Here is a 23,638-nt window from a genome sequence, read left to right as displayed (position 1 = left end):
AAGGAAGTTGAACTCTTGCTCTATGTAATCATGCACTGAAGATGTCATTTATTTTAGTTTAAAAAGCAAAATGGAGGCAGTTCCTTCCAGTGACTAAAATGGTTTAACTTAAAGTTTAATTAACAAAAAAGCCACATTCCCATTTTCCAATTCACAAAGACAGGTTTTTCTTTAAAAATATGCCTGAAACATATTACAGATAATATCCCAAATGATTACTATGTAAACATTGTCATTACAATGAGATTAATATGATATCAGCTCCATTTCACATTGTAAACAGCAAGACTGAATGCAGAAGCCTATTTAGACTGTCCAGTGTTTGTGCAGGTTTTTAAATGAACCATACAAAATCTACATTGTTCTACCTTCTTGTCAAGAGGATCCATCTGTTTCCAATTATTGGCCTTTAACTGATGAAGTTCATCAAATTTCATACTAATATTTTCTATGGACAACTGCAGCATGTCCCAGAACCCCGCCAAATCCTGGGAGGTGGGCCTTGGATGAGCATTGGGATTCTGTACAAGAGAAAGAAAAACATTCATGCTTCAGAGGCAGTCTGGGACAGGAAGTACAGGACCAAAGCGTATTTTCAAATATTTCAAATAACATAAGGGGCATGAGTTCCTTTCGGCTTTCAAATAGGAGATAAAAGCGAGGCTAGAAATGGTAATCTTATCTATTTATCTACCATCTATCTAAAAGGATTTATTAAGGAATAATTGACAAATAACAACAGTAAGATATTTAAAGTGTACGACGTGATGATTCGATCTATGCACACATTGTGTAAGGACTCATTCATAGAATTAATAAGCACATCCATCACATCACATATTTATCTTTTTGTGTCTGTGCGAGAGCACTTAAAGTTCTACTCTGAGCAAATTTCAGTTATACAATACAGTGTTATCAGCTATAGTCATCATGTTGCACATTAAATCCTCAGACCTTATTCATCTTATAACCGAAAATCGGTACCTTTTTACCAATCTCTCCCTTTCCCCCCACCTCCAAACCCCTGGCAACCACTTTTCTACTCTTTCTATGAGTTTGATGCTTTTTTAAAGTTTCCATTTCAAATGGTAATCTTATACACTCATCTGTCTGAGTCAGTGATTCTCAAGTGTCAAGGATGTAAAACTCTTCTTTTGTAATACAACATCTATCAATGTGGTATGGGAGAGAGTCCAGACTTTTCCAAAAAACTATGACAAGATATTTTAAAACATATTTAAATGAAGATACAGTCTCTGGGGAAAAAATACAATATGTTATTATCAGAGTTGGAATCCGACTCCATGCCATTCAACTTATTCACAGAACAGATAAGGAATCTAAAATAAGATTTGTTTTAACAATCATGTTGAGTGAAACAATAGGGTAAACAAATGATGAGTAATAAAATAATCGGATTTTTAAAGTACTATGTGTTTAACCATCATGATGTTGCTAATGCAGGAAGTCATTTTATCACACAAGTACTTTGACAAAATCATTTGGAAATGAATTCATTTTAAATCAACCATAACATACAATAGCAAATGTGAAGACACATATCTACAAACATACATAGATATCTGTAATGACCCATTTTCTAGATAATATTAAACATTCTTCAGTGTCTAAGGATTGACTTTTTTTTTTTTTGCCCCATCCATATACCCCTGAGAGGTACTACAAAGTATGAGCCACTAGTTTATATGATGTAAAACAGACAAAACTAACTAACTAAGAGATTGAAGGGGTCATGCTCATTGTTAATCACTACCACCAATGGTAGCTAAAGGCATTCGTGGTTAGGTGGGTGGGAGCATCCAGATGTCAGAGGCTTTCATCTGGGTCAGTTTTGGTTACCTGTGGGTATTCAAGCCAATCTGATATACTATGAAACCTCAGGCCATTAAAAACCAACTTTCAGAAAGTGCAAGGTCAGTGCTCATCAAAGTTAATAGGTCGGAAAGAACTTTTTAGCCCTTGATGGACTAACATTATTGGTCTGGTTTCAAAATGAATACAAGTAAAAATGTATTTATAAACTTACACTTCTCAAACTACTCATAGTTCTGGAATTCATTGGAAGATGTAATTTCTGAAGTTTGTAAGTATTTGGTTTAAACTCTAGTCTACTGACATGTGAATTAAACTAAAGAATTTTTCTGGAGTTTTTTCATTTAGTAAGTTAACTCAACATCTAGGTTCAGAATAGACAATAGCTTTAACAAAGCATATCACAAATGGAGTTTTATGGTCTTCTTTATCTCACCAGTAACTAAGAACTAAATTGTTCATATTTTGGAGTTTACTAAAGTGTTTTAGGTTACAAGCCCTACTGGCAAAAATGTTTCAGTGCAGCAATGCATGAAATGATAGTTGGGTAGGCCTGAAGAGTTTGTTTAATTCTGTACGATGGGCAATTTGTTCCCTCCTCGCCAAGAATCTCTCTGCCCCTGAATCGTCAAGGGGACAGATGGGGAAGCAGAGAGAAAGAGAATCTGTGGGTCATGTGACATTCCACGCACAAGGAGTTGCAGCTCTTGCCTTAGCCTGAACCAGACTTGTAGGTCAGAAGTGGTGGAGGGTGTGGAAGGATGAGGGGGGCTGGGTTCCTTAGTTTAGTTTTGTTGGGAAAAAGTAATTCTCATCCATTTATTCTATGCCTGAGAGTCTAGTCTGGGATAATATGCAAGTGTTTTCAAGTGTTCTCCTCCTCAGGGTAAGAACTCAAGGAAGGAGAGCTGGGTTCGTTTGTGGCCAATCTTAGCTGCACTTTTGTGCAGCTTTATAGAACGAAGTAATGCCACCATCCGACCACCATGCTTCTTGCTGCAGAGGAGGTGGAGCTGACTGATCAGCTCCATGTCCCTCTAGGAGGGGGAGGAATAGAACTCCTATCTTGGGCATCTTGGGGGTTGAGGGGAGCTCAAATAGGGACAGAGGTCAAACGGACTGGGATTTGCATCTTGGCTCTGCCTCTTACCCTGTGACCCTGGCCAAATTATTTATGTATTTATTATTTTTTATTCCTGGCCAAGTTATTTAGCTTTTCCATCTTCACTTTCCTCAACTGTAAAATTGTCATCAAAATAATGTTGCTATCTGCTCCACAGGGTCGCTCTGAGGATTTAACCAGATCATAAAATTAAAAGCCCTCAGCATGGCGTCCCGCACGTGGCGGGCTCTCCGGCTTCCCTTCTGGGGTGGGACTTGAGGCAGCCATCAGTGGCTCTCTGCCGGAAGTGCGGTTCCGCTTCCTACCTGTAACGTCTCGCCCACATTTCCAACTAAGGTCCTCTACTGGCTAAGGCACGTGAGCCCATCAGGGGCTGGGAAACGTTAAAAGCTGGCTTTGACAAAGTCAACCTTTCCTAGAAATCTGCAAAGTTCTCAAAAACGTCTTGTCTGCGATTTCATCTTCAAAATCTGCAGTGTTGGGCGCCTGGGTGGCTCAGTGGGTTGGGCAACTGCCTTCGGCTCAGGTCATGATCCTGGAGTCCCTGGATCGAGTCCCGCATCAGGCTCCCTGCTCGGCAGGAAGTCTGCTTCTCCCTCTGACCCTCCCCCCTCTCATGTGCTCTCTCTCTCTCAAATAAATAAATAAAAATCTTTAAAATAAAAAAAAAATCTGCAGTGTTTGTGTTCTACTTCATAATATACTCCCTTATTCTATAATTCTGTTAAAAAGTGTGCTGTGTTTGCCCTACTGTGTGTACATATTGGCTTCCCTGTATCCTTTAGCCAGATTGAGAAATATAGCTTTATTGGAACTTTTGTACATTTAAGGAGCCAAGAATCATGTTAATTAAGATCTGTGACACATTAGCAAGTTTAGAAATTAGCAAGAATTCTGATCGTGGCTCATAGTAAAGCTCAATAAAATACTTGTTGAATTCACTTATCAATGCATTTACTAATCTATATTATCTCATAATGCAGAATGGAATTTCTGAGAAGGTGGAAGAAGGACCAGGTAATTTTTTTGTGGAGGGAGGGGAAAACAAACTACAGATGTGGTTGGTGGGTGTGAGGAGGAGGGAAAGGATCCCCCAAAGGAGGTTTCAGAAAGCGAAGACTGATGAAGAGGGATGGAGAGCACCAAATTCTGCATGCTTTCTATTTTCTCTTGATAGAGCCCTCTCCTGATAAATCCCATTCGGCCTATATTTGTCCTTGTTAACAAGAAGATGTGGTTAAAACTCTAAAATCATAGTCAATTAGATTGCAAATAATCACGTTTTTACTTTCCACAAGAAAAACATGTTGCTTTTCATGTTCTTTATTTTAGAGCAAGCTTGACCAACAATTGACCAATAAAAGCTATTCTTGTGGAACGACACTTGCAGACATAGTAGGCAGAATTTTTAAAAAGGCATGTGTATGTGAGGAAGCTCTTGCCCTTGCATTTTGCAGCCAATTTAAAAAATGTTGTTGATGCTAATGGTGTTTTTGTCTCTTCGTTTTGCTTTATTTGGTTTTGGTATGTCCAAGAAGGATGAATGATTCATATGTCTCAAGGAGATCAAATTTACACTTTGGCCTGCCGTCCACCTCTGGCCTTGAATGAAAACTGAGAGACCTGATGATGAAATAAGCACCGAGGGCTATTTCAGAAGGAAAATCATTATCCGGAATAGTTCTCTGTAGTATTATTTTTGAAATATCAGGCTGTTCCGTATTTTGGTAAGAATAATGAAATCAGGGCTGCCATGGGAAAGCCAGGAAAACGCAAAAATTTCCGTTACAAAAAAAAACAAAAAACAGGAAATGGAGTTTCAACTTGATTGGATTTTTTCCCTAAGATTATTTAAGTATAAAATAAATATTTCTAATTTTAAGAAAAGCAGGAAATAGGATTCATCAGAAAACTCTATTCCAGGTGAGAGAGTCCAATGGGCTTTCATTTGGTTCAAAATCAGTTTTACTTTAGTGGCGCCAGTCTTGACAACACATTCTCCTCCTGACTAGGAATTGGTAGTGATGGGGAATGTTACCTACCAGGTTTTCTTCACACAGTTCTCTGAACTGGTAGAATTTCTGGGCCATGAGAAGTTGGGCACTGCCCACTGCGGTTCGGATTTTCCCTAGAACTGAAAAAAGCAGACATACAAGAAGTTTACACATTATGTCTCATGGTTGAGATTTAGACTGGTAAAGCAAAGAGGAAGTTATGCTGCAATAATTAGGGAAAACAGCACACATACAGCAGGTGAACACACACACACACACACACACACACACACACACACACACACACACTGCCCAGTTGCCCTTGTTACTCTCCGGTCTATGGAACAGAGGCTCCTAGGATAAAGTATAAAATCGACTTGGAAAAAAAACAACAACATATGTTCATCCTGCATATTTCTTAGGAATAACGGAGTTTTCTATCACAGCGCTGGAGGTTACAAGAGAAGAGGCAAATAGGGTTTTTTTTTCCCCTCCCTTTTAGGGCAAGAATGAATTTCAGGAGTTTATCAATATAGTTATGGATTTATTTGTCAGCCATCACAGTCTGCTTTTCTAATCCAAATCCAAATCCAAACACAAGGAAAGCAATCCTGATCTGGGGGGTTGGGGATCTCTTGGCACTCACCATATCCTATCCATAGCCTTCAGTATTTTTCCGGAGCCCAGCCACCGGGACTGTGAGGAAAGCGCCATGGCTAGTTGAAAGATTTTCTAAGGAATGAACATTTTCAGCCTGTTGCCTAGGGAACGCCAGCACCGTTCCAGCTTTTCCACTCCACAGACCAATTTTATTGTTAATATAGGTTTAATTCCCTATGCACTGTGCTGAAAATCTCCTTTGCAAGCTACTTCTTGTCTTCCGCGCAGACTAAGGCAAGAACCTTTCAACTGACGGGCGTGTTGAGACGGGCGGAACCGCGCTGCACAGAGCTGTCCCGAGGTCTGCATTGTCCCAAGGCCCTCCCTCCACCCGGTGGGGACCGGGGCACAGCTGCGCAGCTGGAGCGCTGCCACCAGGCAGTTCTCAACACGCCCTCCCTGTCGGGAAGGAAGGGGAGAAGGCGCCCTGCTCACCCCTTCCCCGCCCCGCACTGTAAACCAGACAGGGAGACTCCTCAGCAGGGCACTTGCCCCGCGTGGAAATCTGCACGGGGATGTGTCCTAAAGGATCGAAGAGGTGTTTGTGCCCTTGTTGTTTGGTTGTGAATTGACAGAGCCTGAGACCCAGGGCGGAATGAGGTCTCCCTTTCTCAACCTCAGTCCCCACAAAGTGTGAGAAGGAAACAAAAGAAAAGGAAACTTCATGCTGGCGCAAGGTTTTCTAGTAATTTTCTTCTCTGTTTAAAACTGCCAGGCTCAAACAACAACAACAAACAAACAAACCCTAAAACCACAGAATACTGCCAGGCTAGATAACGGTTTATAATGCACATTATACCTCAGCATGACTCAAAAATTTTGGCGCATGGAAGTCAGGGCGTTCATGCACTCTCTGTCACCCGTCACAGCAAACAGCCCCCGTGCAGAAATTGCCTCCTCAGGGAGAGCTGGGGGTTCCCCTGACGGCCATAGCACAGCAAGTCCTCAGGCCTAAGTGTTTACTTTGTTCCAGGCTGCCTTTAACATCTATTGGGATGGGTATTTTTAACCATCACCGATGGATCTGTGGTGTGAGGCCCTTCTCGCTTTCTCACACCCCTGAAGCAGAAAGGAAAGAGCACGTGGAGACACAGGGCATCATCGTTGCTAAGGGTTCAGGCCCTGAGCCAGCTGAGGGTTCTGGCTCCCACACTTCCCAGCCCCTGCCCTGGACAGGTCACTTAATCTCTGTTCTCTCATCTGTAAAGTGGGGCTAATGGTACCTATTTGTAGGGTTGTTGTGAAGGTTGAAAGCAGTAATGCATAGTACAGAAATGCTTAGGACAGTGTCCGATATATAGCAAATGACCAATAAATGTTTGTTATTACCTAGGGCCAGGACACTATTCTGCCTCTCTGGGTGTCCCACACTTGCTCTGCCAGGAAGAGAAGAGGAAAAAACGAAAAACCACACATTTTTGGTTGTCTGGGACAGGTATATGCTTTAAATGACCTGTCCCAGATCAGAGACAGTTCTGAGGAGGCATTTCCTAAGTGACCATGTGGCTTTAGGCAAACTCTCAGGTCCCTGGAAACATCTCTGAATTACGTTGCTGATGGGTCGGATGGTGACACCAGCAAATCTCAGACTGAATCCTGGGAGCTTAAACCTAGTACTGAGGGGTCTCCAGTTTGCTGGCTGGGAAATTTGCATAACTCCTGAAAACTGTCACAGAAACTCAAGCTATTCTGATATTCCTCAGACCCTTGAGCTAATGGTTCTCAATTGCACCCAAATACCTGAGCTGTAGGATAGACTACCAAAATAAGAGTAGCTGAGTAAGACAGTGATTCTCAAATGAGAAGAAAGCATTGCTCCAAACAGTATTTCAGGCAACACCCAACCGGGTAGGTAGGGGTTAACTTGGATGGGTGTCTTATTGAAAGTAAAACAAGGGATATCTGTCTTCATTCAGCATGCTCTGGTGAGAGCTATAGATTTGGAGCAAAAGTAACTGGGGTGGAGTCATGGCCCTTCTGTTTTCCAGGTTTTTGCCATCATGTTCCTTGAGTGGAAATTCCCTGCTGGCTCTGGGGTTGTGTGCATTTCCAGTGTCTGAGTGATAATCTTGCCTGGGCTCAGGGAAGGGAGATGCTGATGTGGGCCTTCAGTGAAACCACACAACAGGAGGGCTTGGGGCAAGCAAACAATAATTCCGACTTCTTTGCCTTCCACACTTTTGTTTCTAGAGAACTAAAAACTCATTTTAGTTTTTTAAAAAAGATTTATTTATTTATTTGAGAAAGAGTGTGTGTGATTGTGTGTGTGTGTGTGTGTGTGTGTGTGTGTGTGTGTGGTGGGGAGGGGCAGAAGAAGAGGGAGGGAGAGAATCTCAAGCTGACTCACCACTGAGTACGGAGCCCGATGCAGGACTTGAGTCATGGTCTCAGGGTCGTGAGATCAAGAGTCACCCCCTAAAAACTCACTTTAATTTTTAAGAAAAAAGCTCTAATGGGGGCGCCTGGGTGGCTCAGTTGGTTAAGCTTCTGCCTTCAGCTCAGGTTATGATCTCAGGGTCCTGGGATCGAGCCCCACGTTGGGCTCCCTGCTCAGCTAGGAGTCTGCTTCTCTCTCTCCTTCTCCACCCCACTTGTGCTCTCTCTCACTCTCTCTCTCAAATAAATAAATAAAATCTTAAAAAAAAAAAAAAGAAAGAAGAAATCTCTAATGGAGTTTGTTCTCTTTTTCCATTAGACATATGCTTGATGTGTGAGATCACTCCCTTTCCTGAAGGTAAATTTCATATTTGTTACGTAGGCCATGAGGAAGAAAAAAGCTAATGAAGAGGATGTGCTCCTAGGATTACATTTAGTTGGTTTCCTTCACACTCTGGTTCATGTACCTTTTCCAGATTGTTCAACTCAAATGTAGTCAATGGTTTGTACCATCCATCTCCCCTCATTCATTGCAGCTTCTGGAATCATGCTTCTCTGCTGTATTTCCTCAGGCATGCCATTTAACCAAGATTTATACCATCTATTCGTGTAATATTTAATCATATTATAGGTCTTGTTCTGCTGCACCACTCTTTTTATGTAGGTAAGCCTGGTCTCCCTAGGTGTCTTATAAAACCTCTAATGGTTCATTTTTAAGATTCCTTTCACCCTATCCTTTCCTCCTAAGCTGTGAGTCTGTTCCTCAGTGGACGTACAAAATAACAACCCAAAACACTGGTGAACTAAATTCCTTCCATTTCAGAGACAGACACCTCCATACTAACTCCCCCACTTATAATTCTAGAAACTTCTCATCCTGCAGTAGATGGCTATGGGGGATCATAATAGAGAGCACAGGGCTCGGTTAGTTCACCACATAAAGCCAGGGAGATCTTTTGGAAGGTCATCACTGTTTGGTTTTTGCAAGTATCTGTCCATTTATATTATTGCCTTGTGTTTCACATGTACATTGAATCAGATCCCCTCAGGACCCTGTGAGGCAAGACAGATACCATCATTCCATGTGAGAAAATCTGGGCTCAAACTAAGAAGTGCCTTTCCTGGGGCCCCAGGGTGCCCGGGGCCCCGTCTTCTCCCTCCCTGTCCAGTTGTGCTCTTTTCTCTCAATGCGTATTGAAACCTGGGTCTGAATCTACTTACATGAAGCCATCTGAGGGTGATTTCTTTCCTTGATCAACACTCTCTAGCCAGTGCCACTGGATAGAAGGGGGACAGCTGTAGGAAGTTGACGGAAGAATGGGGAAGTTCAGCAAACCCCCTCCTTGTCCCACACCCAGATGGGAGAGCAAAGCACATGTACTCGAAGTAATTGTTGCACACAGAAATTTCAGGAGTGAAAGGAATGTAGGAACCAGGGATCCTTTGAAAAAAGATGCTAGTGGATGTAAAGTTTAAGTCTGGGTTTTGCTTTTAAAGATTATACATCATACTAGACGCAGAGAAAGACTATTTTGGGGCGTGAGATGGGTCTCTTAGGAAAACTCTGATTTTAAATCTGGTCACATACAGATAAAACCCCAGACATTGAGAAAAGAGCACACCTCCTCCCTCCCACTGACCCCCGTGGGGGATGACTTTTATTTGGGGAACAAGGAGGTGGTATAAAAGGCACAGAGGTGAAGGGAATGGCAATTTCTTTTAATCCTGCAAGTGGGTCCATGGCAAAGCTGCAAGTGTGCTGTGGTAGCAGCAAAAAGCAAAGACCTCTTCCTTTGGGGCTAGACCTGACTTTCTGCTTTGTCCAAATCAGTATCTCGTATCTGTAAGCATAGCTCTCTCTCCCTTTCTCCGCCACCCTGGGTGGGGGCGGGGTGTGTGTGTGGTTGACAGCTCCTCACCATGTCTTCCCTGATCACAAGGCTTTCAGGATCAAGCACTTTTTGGCCAAGAAGTGTTCCCCCAGTGGATTTGGATGAGAACTGGTCATAAAATCCGGCACAACTCCAACAGGACGCTAAAGAAGAATCCAGCTGGGTCTGTCAGGACTCACACGTGAGACAGCACATGGATTTAAGCTGCTCAAGGTCACCAGCATCACCACTGTCTGGACAGTTGGACGTATGTTAAGGGAAAAATGATTTTGCTCTTTGTTTCTATGTTTCTGCCCTGGTAGGTTGGCTCAGTAATAAACACAAGAGAACTTTCATTTGAAAAAAGAAGTCCTTAAGTGTAATTAACATATGCATCCTTCAATATTCCAAGAAGAATTAAGTCCCTAGAACTGAAAAGGCAGAAGCCGTGGTTTTTCTCACTGCTTCTGATTCTTAACTATGAGGCCCAACTCCACAATCATCAGGCCCCCACATTAGGCATCGGAAACAGAGAACAGATATATTTCTTATACCCTCGATGGCATGTCCCTGAAACCTGGAGGCTAAAGATCAGTATAAGGTGTGTGGCTGGCTGTCCTACCAGTGGTGATGTCCAGCGGACATGCTGGGCAGGACGCTCACCAAGCCCCGTCACCTACACTGTAATTCACCCAGTATACTCCTTTTCCAGGCTTAACTTTTTCTCTCGGAGTAGTGTACTGGAAAGAGCATAGGTGGGCAAATCAGGAAAGCTACTTACAAGGGGCTGATCTTGGGAGAGTTTATGGTACTCTCAGACTCTGTTTTCTTTATCCGTCAAGTAATCCTAATACTATCTTCATAGGATTGCTGATTATTTAATGAAATGATACACAAAAATTGTTAGAATGTAGCAGAAACGGTAACTCCTCTATTCTATCGACATTCTTTAGTTCTTGGGCATTTACCTGGGAAATTAAAAGGTGGCTTTGGCCAAAATAGGGAATTATTTCTCCTGCTAATCTTCATACCCCAACCTCTCTCTCCAGTAGTGTGGACTGATTGAATGTTCTCTTTTTTTTTTGGTGGCTTTCCACTCAGGCAGATTTAGGTGAGTGTCAATAATTTCTTTGGTCTGTGTATCTAAGGCATCTATAACAATTTTTCAGGGGCCCAGATTTTCTGGCATAGTCTGGCATAGTTCCCCCACCTATCAGAGCTAGAACAATGGCCAACTGGTTGCTGGGTGATGGAGATACACAGAGGAGACAGAACTCTAACCAGTGTTAGACACTTATACTACCCAGCTGGGGGCTTGTGCAAAAAACAAGCTCACTGCAAAATGAAGGGCCAGAACCCTCCTCATGAGAAGCAGCTGTCCTGCAAAACAAGGTCCATCTTGAGGATGGACCAGCAGAGCATGCTGGGTAAATCCTGCTAGCCTGGAGTGCTAGATGCCCATCTTGTGTTCCAAACAGTGTTTAGTCATGTGGTTCAGTGCCATTCTAAACCCATAATCTTCAAACTGAGCTGATTTTTCACGGCTGTTCATTAGTCCTTTGAGGTGATCTTTGTTACCACCCTCTCTGATCCTCCCTTTCTGACTCTTACTCACTTGCAACTCAACCCTGCTTCCTCGTCTTCAGCAATAACCTTGCCTCCAATATGATGAAGAAAGCAGAATCAGGCAGGAATATTCTCAGTGTTCTTCCTCTCCTACTACTTGTCTAGTCCCCTAAGCCTCTAAAGAGTGTGGGGGTTCTCCATGATGGGCAAGCAGCAGACCCTCCTGGTTACTTGAGTAACAGAGAGATGTCAGGTGCCAAGAGAGAATTACTTACGCTCATTCCTAATGTCACCTTGCTACAACCAGTACCTGCTCCCACCTTAAAGACTTTTCTACATTCATTCCTCCCATCTACCTGTGTCCTTGGTCTGATTCCCTCCTAGCTGCTCTGAGAATGTGCTCTATAAGTCTGTTCCTGTCTCTGCAATCTCTGCCTCTCTGTGCTGTAACTCTACCGGGGATGCCTGTGAGCATCCTCCCATCTCTCCCATTCTGAGGGAGGGGGGGATCTCCTCCCCAATCTCAAGGTCCCCTCCAGCTAATATAAAATTCCTCTTCTTCCTTGTCCTGGGCTGTGCTGTGTCTTCCCCAAATTCAAATGCTGAAGTCCTAACCCCCAATACCTTAGAATCTGACTGTATTTGGAGATAGGGCCTCTGCTTAGGTAATTAAGTTAAAAAGAGGTCATTAGTGGGGGGTCCTAATGCAATGTAACTGGTGTCCTTATAAGAAGAGATCAGAACACAGAGGTTAGACCCGTTGCGGACCAAGGAGAGAGGCCTCGGAAGAAACCAGCACCTTGATTTCAGACTTCCAGCCTCCCAAACTGAAAATACCATTCTGTCGTTCAGGCCAGCAGTGTGTGGTACTTTGTAATGGCAGGCCTGGTGGAGTCATACCTTCCTGAGAATGCTCTCGAAAGGATGGAACACCTCTGCTCCTCTACTTCCTCAGCCACCATTTGTCTCCCCCACCTCTGCCGCCTGGCCTCTCCTCACCCTCCTTCCCCTGCCGGGTAGCTCTGCATTTGGCACCAAGGCCCCCCACCCTCCCCCAGTCTCGGGCTCTGACCCTGCATTCCTTGTTCCTTAGGGCTCTCTCTCTTCACTTTGTAAATGCTGAACACAAAATTCAGCCCAGAGCATGCTTTCTGTCTTCCCTCTGAATGTGCTCATCACTCTCCCAGTTTCAGCTATTTTGGAAATTTGTTTATATTTCCCAAATTTGTAACTCCAGTGTATAGCAACCCCTCAAGCTTCAGTGTTGCATAGCTAAACAGCCAGCCGACACCTCTTGTCTCCCCAAATCATATTTCCCTCAGGATTTCCTAGTTGATTACCATTAGGGCGACAAGGCTTCATCACCCCATCCACAGTGTGGCTCTTCTCACTCCCTTGCCGATCCTGGAGGTTTGGTTTTAGTAGGGGAGCTAGAGGGTCTTTTTATCTCATATAATTTCCATGCTTAAGACTTTTCCATGGCTCCCTATCATCCATGGGGTAAGTGGGGAACTCTCTTCAATGGCTTGCAGGCCAAGGTCCACCTGTTCACCTTTACCTCTGCTCCCTCCCTCAGTGCTCTGGGTCCCCAGCTGCCCAAATCTAAAAGCTGTCTCTCTTTGCAGTGCCTTTGCTCAGGCTAAACACTAAGCTAGGGATGCCTCCTGCCTCCATGCCTCCACTAGCCCATGCCCCACCCCCTTCCTCAGGTGTACCTCCTCCAGAAAGCCCTATCTCCTTTCCCCTCTCCCTCCCCATTGCTCCTCAAATTCCCCATGTGTAGAGCTGTCTCTGCCCTTTCCACACTCTTTCCAGTGTGATCTATTTATCTGTCTGACTTTCTCACCAGACCTCAAGCCCTTCAATGGCACACACTGTGCCCATGTAATTCCTGGTATCTTGGTCAAGGAATAAGTTCTGAAACTAACCAATGGACTCATCTACAAAGTTTATGTTAACCAGAAAAATAAATTAGCCACAGAATTCCAGGCCTTATGCATTCTGATTCTTTAAGGTTTTACCATGTCTAGCATCAACTTTTTAAGCTACAGACCTGACTAATTAATTAGCTAATACAGTCTTAGCTGGGCTATGATTCCTTTTGGGTTTCTGTTTATAATACTATTTGGACTGATTTAGGCTGACTTCTTTTTACTCTCCTTTCTCCCCCCCACCGCCCACGTTGTATAGGATAAGAGGGAAAGGGGGGGGGGGGAAGGAGAAGGAAAAGAAAAAGGAATTTTTTAAAAATCCACCCACTTACTTTAAATTCATGTGGATTTGCCACACCAAATCTGTGTGATTTCAAGTTGGGATTATTCACGTAGAGACATTCTTATTTACAAGTGTGTCCTTATGGAAAAGAATTTCTCCAACCAATTGCCCAGCTGCTCCTCAAACACATTTGTGATCCAGACCTACTGTCAACAAAGGGTCTCCATAGAAAACATGGATCTGTTTTATTCCTGGTTGGCAGTGCTTGCTCTGCATTTTATAAGAGTGCATTTTTTTTTTTTTTTGGAGCCAAAACTCAGGGTTAACGAATAGAGAATAAATTCTCAAGGAGAAATTACCCCATAGGCTAAAAGCTTCCACAGGATTAAAACACGGGGGGAAATATTGCTTTGTTTGTAAAGAGCAAGTTTTCAAAAGCTCAGCTAATTGAATTTTTTCTCCCAGTCCATACTCAAGGAGTCTTACTCATAGGGCGCCTGGGTGGCTCAGTTGGTTAAGCGACTGCCTTCGGCTCAGGTCATGATCCTGGAGTCCCGGGATCGAGTCCCGCATCGGGCTCCCTGCTCAGCAGGGAGTCTGCTTCTCCCTCTGACCCTCCCCCCTCTCATGTGCTCTCTCTCTCTCTCTCATTCTCGCTCTCTCAAATAAATAAATAAAATCTTTAAAAAAAAAGAGTCTTACTCATAAAAGATGGTTATGCTTCAATCCATATCTCAATTTACATGACCTATGAAATAATAACATCATACACATCACATAGAAAAATATAGTTCTTGAGCCTTTGAAAGCTGAATGACATGAAATTAGTTAACATTTCCCTTGGTAATCCAGAAGAAAAGAACTGAATACTGTGTTTGAAGTCCACTGCAATTATATTCCACATAAATAGTTACTGTTGGAGAAAACCATCGGAGATCTTCCCCCGATCCTGCCCTTGTCTCCCTCTGAAATCTCTGCCTCTCTGCAGCACAGAGGGAGTCTGGAATAATGGAATGCCACCGGCCTGGACAACAGGAGATCCATTGCTGGCCTGGCCTTCCCTTTGCCACGTTCTCCACCTCTCCTTGCCTCTGCACCCTCCTCAGCCTCGAGACCACTCCCAATGAAACACACCCACAAAAGGATGCTCTGTGATGTCCTTCTGGCATCAAAACCTTCCTCTTTGTGCCCAGTGCCATGCAGAGGAAAGTAAACTGAGCATTCCAGAGGGTTAAACATAAGGCACATTATACATGATTTCCTTTTCATTACTGCCACTTCCTCTGTGGTTAGTAATTTCAGGTTGGCCAGACCTTAAAAAAGAGACTTTGCAGCGCACGTAAGCGCATGCATGAGGGCTGGGGCAGGGAAGGAATTTTTTTTTTTTAAAGATTTTATTTATTTATTTGAGAGAGAGTGAGTGAGAGCATGACAGTGGGGAGGGCCAGGAGGGAAGCAGACACCCCACGGAGCGGAGAGCCTGATGTGGGGCTCAATCCCGGGACTCGGGGATCATGACCTGAGCCGAAGGCAGACGCCCAACCGACTGAGCCACCCAGGCGCCCCAAGGGAGGGAATTTTGAAGGTCACTTCAAAAGTAAGATGAGAATAAAACAGAAAGGAACTAGGATGCACCCACCTTGCCCTGCTTAGAAATACACAAGGCTTGAGGCAGATGAAATCAGAGAGAGAGCTCCTTTGCTTGCCACCCACAGGCTGCAGGGACACGCCACAGGCAACACTTGGCAGAGTAACCCTGGTGATCTCACTGATAGACGGTCACAATGATGACTGTGCACAGCTTCCGTAACTCAACCTGAAACTAGGCAAACCCCATTGCAGGTTTCATTACCAGTCCCGCATTCGCTGCCAAGGCTCACAAGCCTTCTGGGGGACCCAAGGCCAAGTTTCACTAACTTGGATGCTATTACCAGGCAAAATTAAAGTGGAATTAATCTGCCTCCTGCACACGCTCTAGGTTTATCAGTTCATTCCAGATAAAGCCTGAAAATTCCGCATATGAGTTGTCCACAATTCAGGAGGCAAAGATAGATTTCCAAGCACAGTCGACCAGTATTTCATCCTAGGGCCACTGAAACCTGAGCCTCTGTTTTTCATCCGCATTGCTAGACTGCATTCCTAGTTAGGAGCATTTGGTTCCATCTGGCCATTTCATTCCCGGTCAGATAATACCAGACGTATCTATGTAACATACAAGCCACTGTCAAATAGCACTGAGCCATCTCCCCGAGACAGCTGTTTCACACAAGGGCTTCATTGTCTAAGGAAAGCTTGTATCATTTTACTTCAAGTGCTGGGGGAACAAGCATTCTGTCAGCTGCCAGGGCTTGGAGGAAACCTCACTCATTGCAGATTTTCATTATTTGGTTACCAAGCCAAAACCCTACTATGGACTGTTCGGGATCAACATTTAAAACAAGAACTGAAGTCCTTGCCCTGCTTTTATTTTATCAGGGCACATAATAGCTCCACACACCCAAAGAATGTATGGTTACACTGTGCAAAGATCATCCGACGTTACCAGGTGACCACAAATGCCCCTTCTCCTTCTGCCCCTTGTCACGCACATTTAACCGCTTTGGGTAAACTAGGAAAGTGTTTTCCAGTCCCGGAATGCCAAAAACAGCGTCCCTAGGAAGCAGCTGTCAGAGTCAGGGCAATGGCATCATAAAATAGTTGGTAACTGAATAATTATTTAAAATTGACGGCTCCTTTCATTTTTAACGCTTTAGTCAAGAAAGATGACTGCAACCGCCCCACACTCTAAATCTGGACCTCATGCTCCCATTGAGCAAATAGGTTGTGTTCCTAACTTCTTTTTTATCCTCCACCAGCACAGAGTATTTCAAATTCAGGAAGATAGTGAATGAAATATCTTCTTATAAGCGCGATGAATAACTATGAACATGATGATAGAGTGTTTGCTCCACTACTTTCAGCTGCTGCAGACTTTTTTTGGAGGGGGGCAGGATTTTTCGTGTGTGGTAAAATATACATCAGATCTACCATTTCAACCAGGTTGAAGTGCACAGTTCAGAGGCATTAAGTGCATTCACCAAACATTTTTGAATATTTAAGAACTGGGATAATTCTGGGCGCCTGGATGGCTCAGTCATTAAGCGTCTGCCTTTGGCTTAGGTCATGATCCCAGGGTCCTGGGATCGAGTCCCACATCAGGCTCCCTGCTCTGTGGGAAGCCTGCTTCTCCCTCTCCCACTCCCCCTGCTTGTATTCCTGCTCTCACTATGTCTCTCTCTGTCAAATAAATAAATAAAATCTTTAAAAAAAAAAAAAAGAACTGGGATAATTCTGGTGCCCCCCCAAAATAAATTAAGCAAATATGATCAGACTTTTCCTTTCTTGGGGTGCCTGGGTGGCACAGTCAGTTAAACATCTGCCTTTGGCTCAGGTCATGATCCCAGGGTCCTGGGATCTAGTCCTGCATCAGGCTCCCTGCTCAGCGGGGAGTCTGTTTCTCCCTCTCCTTCTCACCCTCCACCCTGCTCGTGCTCTCTCTTGCTTGCTCTCTCTTAAATAAATAAATAAAATCTTTAAAAAAAAAAATCTTCCTTTCTCTTACTCTAAACTACCTCTCCTTCCATGATGATTTTGAAGACTATGTCTCCTGGGAGGGATCTATCAAGGAGTCACCTTCATCATATACCTTGAATGTACCTCCTTGTAGGGGACCCAAAAACACAAAAGGTGGCTTGGCCAAGAGATAGATGTATCTGGGCTCGACTCATCTGTCAAAGCTATTTTTCTGGGTGTACACAAATTTTCTTTTTTTTAAGCTGGTTACTCCGACATTGGCTGTGACTACCAGAAAGGATTGGCCTCTCTTCCTCTTTTTTTTTTAATATAAAAAAGAAAAGGCTAAATTAGAGAATGAGTAAAACAAAGGCCCTCTACAGCTCCAGGCCCAGTTATCAGAACAGAATTGTGGTTGCCAAGGAGCCAGGGACAGATATGTATGGAGAGCTTTAGAGGACAGCACCAAGTGACACACAGAGTATTATTATCTTGTCAACTGTTATTCATGTTGTATCTGTTCCATCAGACACTTCTGTGTTCTGTGACCTTGGACAAGATACTGCCAGAGAGCTGTTTTGAGGGCAAATAAAACACCTGTCAAAGTCTCCAGCCCACTGCCAGGAGTATTGTAAGGACAAGATGAATATTCTCTCATGTTCTTCTAGTCTCCCTTCTTCCCATGGAGGGTGGCTACAGCTCTCTGGTCAGACACTCACTGATTCGAGTTTGCCTCATTTGAAATTGGCAACTCTTTGCCCTGGGAAGTTTGGCCTGGGAAGTTAACTCTGTGCTCTTTAGAATTCTGGAATGCTGGTAGATTGAAGCTCTTGGGGATGAAGGAGAAAGCTTTCAAGTGCTTGTCAAATGGAATCGTGTCCCAAGGGATGGGACATAGAGGGTTCATCTAGATTATTTGGCTGACCAACACAGAAGTCCTTTCTACCATTTCTGTGGCAGGTGCTCATCTCTCTCTGTCAGATCCTTGCTTCCATCAGAAGAGCTCATCACCTCACCAGCAAAGCTCCCTTCCTACTTTTGGCAAAAACAACCACTAGTTACTCATTGAGTATTCTGTCACTCTTTGAGGAGGAAACATTTTGCAAGATAAAATACTTTTGTAAAACAGAATTTCCTAAATATTTCCAGGACTCAAATATATATTCCCTGATCCCCTACTATATACCAGGAACCATCAGAGGGGTGGTGGATATAAAGATGAATGAGATAAGAAGAATTTCTGTCCACAGAGAGCTCATTTTCAGTGGAGGAGAGAGACACATAGACTACCATAAAATCGTGTTAGAAATAGCTGATAGACAACTAACTGTACAGGCTGTTATGGAATCACCAGGGAGACACACCCAATTCAGCCTGAGGGGAGGCATTCCGCAGACTTCCAGAAGGTGAGGCCCAAGCTGAGACTTGAAGGTGAGGCCCAAGCTTGAGACTCATATTTTCTAGGCTAGATGGGCTTATATGAGTAGATGTTACTAATTTGAATCAGTTTTGTACATTTAAAAAAGCATACATAAAGGGCATTTACACCTAAACTTTGTGTTAGCTGTTTGATCTATAGCTATAAAATTATATTAGAAAAATTAATAATTTGGACTTTTCACCACAGACCATTGGCTTTAAAACTGTATTCTAGAAACCCTAGGATCTTTCTGAGGCCCAGGGAGGGGATTGGGGGGTTGTTAGGGACCTTGGTCCAAGGGACAGTAGAGGCTGAGCAGACAGAACTCAGACCATCACCAAGACAGCTTCACCGTTCTTTCTGTTATATTTATTGGTGTTGTGGTGTTGTGTGTAATTACTTTTAATTAGAAAAGAGGGTTCTGATATTAAAATATGTTTCATACTACAAAGGAAGACCAATGCCCCAATGAAGCAGGTTTCATTGCATACTTGCCATCTAAGACTGATTCAGTTCAGTACTTTTAAAGCAAAGTACTAAAAAATACTCCCACCCCTAGTTATCTCTGCCTGTTCTGCAACCATGATCACTTGCACCTCCCCCTGCAGGCAGCAACCTCGTAAAATAAAGTGGTAGATCTGAGAAAATGTATCACTACTCTGAAGAAAATGTCCTTCAGGTGTATAGCTTATTAATGGTGGAAACTTCATGTGCAAAGGCAGCAATTATTATTCTTTAGAACAAATCTTGTTATAGCAAAATTCCTTCATATGGGATAGATTTGTTAAGTCCTCTTCATAAATCCATATTTTAAGTAACACGTGAAGTAAAATTCTATAACAGTGAATGAATGGGTTGCTCCTTCATGTTCATTACCTCGAGACTTTTCCAATAGTGTACATTTCAAAATACAAAAATGCTTCTCTTCCATCCCAAACACAAGATGAGAATCTGGTTTTCTGACAAAATTTTCACCTTTCAAAGACATGTGTTTGTGTCAAAACATATTAACTTGTTTTCATAGCTCCTTTAGCATCACATAAGATTTTCCTAAATTTTTATACAATGACTATTCTCATGCATCATTATAAAGCTGGGTTGAGAGAAGTAGATACAGTCTTAGATGGGGGAAAAAAAAACAGATTAAAAGAAAACAGACGAGCAGCTTTCCTGGATCCTTTGGAAGTCAACCAGGAAACTAGAATGAGTCCCGAATTAATGAGTTGAAGGCACTGAAATCTGAAAATCAGCTTGTTCTGTTGAGCAGTGCACAAGAGGCTGTTGCTCCTTAGACACTAGCATTTTTCCTAGGAAAATCTAATAAGCTTTGGGTATACCCACAAGGGGAAAGGAGAATAAGAAGATGCAACTGCTAAGACTTCTTACTGAAAATTACCCCATCCATTGCTGCTGAGTGTTGCCTCCTTCACCTGTCACCAGGGCAAAAAGCTAATTCTGCTTGTGGATCAACACTCAGGTGAACTTGCAGAGGCACTGACTGTTAGGGGCAAGTGTCAAGGAGATGTACTTTTCCACTGCTAAGTTGTTTGCATTTATAACATGAAAGGACAAAAGGAACATTACCGAAAACTACTTATGGATTTTCTGACCTGTTCATAAAGACAACACATAAGCTAGTCAGCCAGTGGATAGGGTTCAGACAGGAGGAATGAATGCACATAAGAGCTGAGAGCAAGACACAGCAAGGAAATCCCACAACATGCTAATTGTTATTTTCCAGACTCAGTTTTCATAAGAAATACTTCCTTTATGGAAAACTCACTGGCCCTTGACACGATTAGTTTGGTTCATTTAGTAAGTCTATGTAACGTAGGCTCAGGGTGTAATTACTAAGAAATTATTGATATTTTTATTAGGGATGATAATATATGATGATTATGTAAAAAAAAAATCCTTATCAGTGGATACATAGTAAAGTGCCATGATGCATGCCTTGGACTTAAAGATAATCTGGCAAAAACGACAAGTGGGGAAGATAAGAAAAGGAGACTGGCCCGTTGTTTTGGGTGATGGGTACATGAGGGTTCATTGTACTAAACTCTATACTTTTGTGCATGTTTTTCTTTTTTTACAAGAAAAAGTTAAATGATTTAAAAAATAGGCCCCCAAAGTCACATCATGACAATACTCTTCTAGGTGGTTCCCATGCAAAAATGAAGGCAGGCTTAAATACCTACCCCTAAATGCCTAAATTTCTTTGATTCAAAAATATCATCAGTTGGAAGATCCACCACTCATTTAATAATAGTTTTTCAGAGGAAAACAAACACACAGCATTAAAATACACACTGATTATAAACTATATCCCAATTTCAGAATTGTTGAAAATGTGGAAAACATGCCTCAGAATTGAGGTAACCTGGTCATTTTGTTGTCAATTATTTACTTTTTTTTTTTTAAGTAAGCTCTATGCCCAACGTGGGGCTTGAACTCACGACCCTCAGATCAAGACTCCCACCCTCTACCAACTGAGCCAGCCAACCAGCCAGCCAGCTAACTATTGCTGTCAATTGTTAATAGGAATGATTGTTGTGTTAAAAAGCAAAGTTTGTAAATGATGGTGTGCAAGGCCTCCGTTACTTATCTTACTTATTCATCATATTTTATCACTTATTTCAACCCCGGTAAGTTGAAATTTGTGTTAGTTCATTTAGTGGCTGAAGGTTTGCCTCCCTGAATCCCATGAGAGAAAGTGCATGCTAAACGGGTTTATGAATGTTAATAGCATGGTCTCTACTGACGTATGCATTATTGGCCTTGTTCTAATACGTGAACCGATGCATTGGGCATTTAATTCCCTGAGAATCTGCGCCCCTTCAGAAATTTCTTGGGAAAGAGGAACCGGTGTAGAAACTGGAGGCCACCCCCACGTTGAGCTTGGTCCTTTTCAGAGAAGAAAGGATCCAGAGCTAGCGGGCACCCGGCTAGAGCTAGCTAAGGCTCTGCCCACTGGTTTTCTTTCCACTGGGCAGCGCGGGGTGGGGGCGGCTGGATTCGCAGCCAGAACCGCCCCGCTGTCCCACACGTCGCAGCGGGAGTGTGGAACCGCAGCTCGACAAGCGAACCAGGCAAGGGAGGAACCACGACGTCCACAGACGCCGCGTCAGCCCAGCCCGGAAGCGCCGGGTGCGCAGGCGTGCACAGCGGCCATTACTTACTGTCTTCCGGCAGGTTGTTTTCCCGCTCTTCTCTCTCCATCTGCTGGCACCACCCTTCCATGCGGTCCCGCTCTGCCTGGAGAAGCTTCAGAAACCAGTGGCCATCCCGGTGGCACACTGACCTTTGGACGGCCTCCAGGGGGTCTTCAGTGATCGAGTCAATCCAGGGATCCGGGGGAGGCAGAATCGAAGGGTCAAAATCCGCATCAAAGTCGTCGTCGGCAGCGCAGGCGTGGTAGTGGTTTCCTGAGCCCTGAATGCTGACCGTGGAGGTGCTGGCGTCCCGGGAGAACTGTCTGGCCATTGGGCCAGGGCACGAATTGTCCTCTATAGACTCCAGAGAGTTTTCCAGATTATCGTGGAAGTCCAGGTCGGCCTGTACAGCTGTCGTCACACTGTTGGATCGAGTGAACCTGCGGAAGCTTGGAGGAATAGACAAAGGAGAGTTAGTTCAAGGCTCTTTCTCCATGCAAAAGCATTTCTACTTTTCCTGGTGAGTGTGACCATAGGAGGCCTCATCCTTTCAGTCTGGGGAGGTAGGCCCCTGATGCAAACATACCAGTTGCCATAGCTCTAATATACGGAATCACAGACCTCTCATTTTTGTTCAATACCATATTAAAGCATATCTAGTGACATTTTAGAGGCAGAACAATGTGTACAGCTATCGAAGCCAGTATAATGTCCCATGTTCAACTTCCTCCTCAAGTCTGGGGTGGCTTGAATTCTGGTAGTCAGGTTGCTGAGGGGTGAGGAAACAATTCACTTCTATCTTAGTCTGCATCATTTGCCTAGAAATCGGGGAGACAAAACCAACCCAACCTAGCCCAAACCTCTTGTGAATCCTGCATAATTACATTTTTTTTTCCAGGGACAGCTCTTACAAGGTAAGACTTTATGAAAACAAACTAAAACGTCATGAGGTTCCTCTTAAAATTAAAACTCCTTGCCCTGGTAAGGATTCACCTGTTTCTTGATCGAGTAGGTCATTGTTATCATTTGGGGCAAAGCCTCTGGGGCAAAACAGTTCACAGTTCTAGAGTTCTCTGGTCCCATTCTCCTCTGCACCTTTAATTTCCATTCCCACAGTCCTTGCACCAAGATGATAAAAGACAATTTGTTCACAGATTCAGTCTGAGCATTTTATAAGGATATTCATGTAATCGATGTTTCTCAACCAGATGACTCTATACATCTCTGGTTGACCCCTACAATGAAGGTCAGAGGGGTGGAGAAGAACAGAGGAGCAGTGAATTCTTTCTCAGACAAGGGGCAAGGGAAAGGTGTGGGCCTGAAGTAATTTAAAACTCAAACAAAAAACTTCACTGGCTCCTACAGCAGGCAAGTGACAATGACAGAGAATATAAGTCCACTGAAGGAGGCATCATGTGCCTGTTACCCTACTCTGTACTTTTTTTTTTAAAAGGTAACTAACTTCCTGATCTAATATTTTTATTTTTCCTTGTGAAAAAATATACATGACATAAAATGTACTATTTTAACCATATTTCTAAGTGTACGGTTCAGTGGCATTAAGTACATTCACAGTGTTGTGCAACTACTACCACCATCCATCTCCAGAACTTTCTCATCTTTCTCAACTGAAACTCTGTACCCATTCAGCAGTTCCCCACTGTCCCAGCTTGTGGCAACCACCACTCTACTTTCTGTCTCTATGGAATTTGACTTCTCTAGGTCTCTCATAGAAGTGGCATCATGCAGTATTTGTCCTTTTATGATCGGCTTATGTCACCTAGTATAATGTCCTTAAGCTTCTTCTGTGTTGCCGCATGTGTCAGAATTTCCTTCCTTTTTAAGGCTGAATAATACTCCATTTTATGTATATACCA

General features: G+C 43.3%; 1 protein-coding gene across 11 annotated transcripts in view; it reads right to left on the bottom strand.

Moving 5' to 3' along the window:
- The window catches only part of DLGAP1 (DLG associated protein 1), a 932,188-nt gene that overhangs the window by 5,864 nt on the left and 902,686 nt on the right, over nt 1–23,638 (bottom strand). For all 11 annotated transcript variants that reach the window (XM_027575621.2, XM_027575619.2, XM_027575622.2 and 8 more), the window contains 3 exons: nt 21,789–22,210; nt 4,999–5,090; nt 369–521 (listed from right to left, as the gene is read on the bottom strand). In XM_027575621.2, the coding sequence (XP_027431422.1) occupies nt 369–521; nt 4,999–5,090; nt 21,789–22,210 (667 nt within the window). The remainder of the gene's footprint in view (nt 1–368; nt 522–4,998; nt 5,091–21,788; nt 22,211–23,638) is intronic.

This window comes from Zalophus californianus, chromosome 14 (genome assembly GCF_009762305.2).
Source record: "Zalophus californianus isolate mZalCal1 chromosome 14, mZalCal1.pri.v2, whole genome shotgun sequence".
NCBI lineage: Eukaryota > Metazoa > Chordata > Mammalia > Carnivora > Otariidae > Zalophus > Zalophus californianus.
The sequence above is the reverse complement of the archived record's forward strand: the minus strand, read 5'-3'. Positions and strand labels throughout refer to the sequence as shown.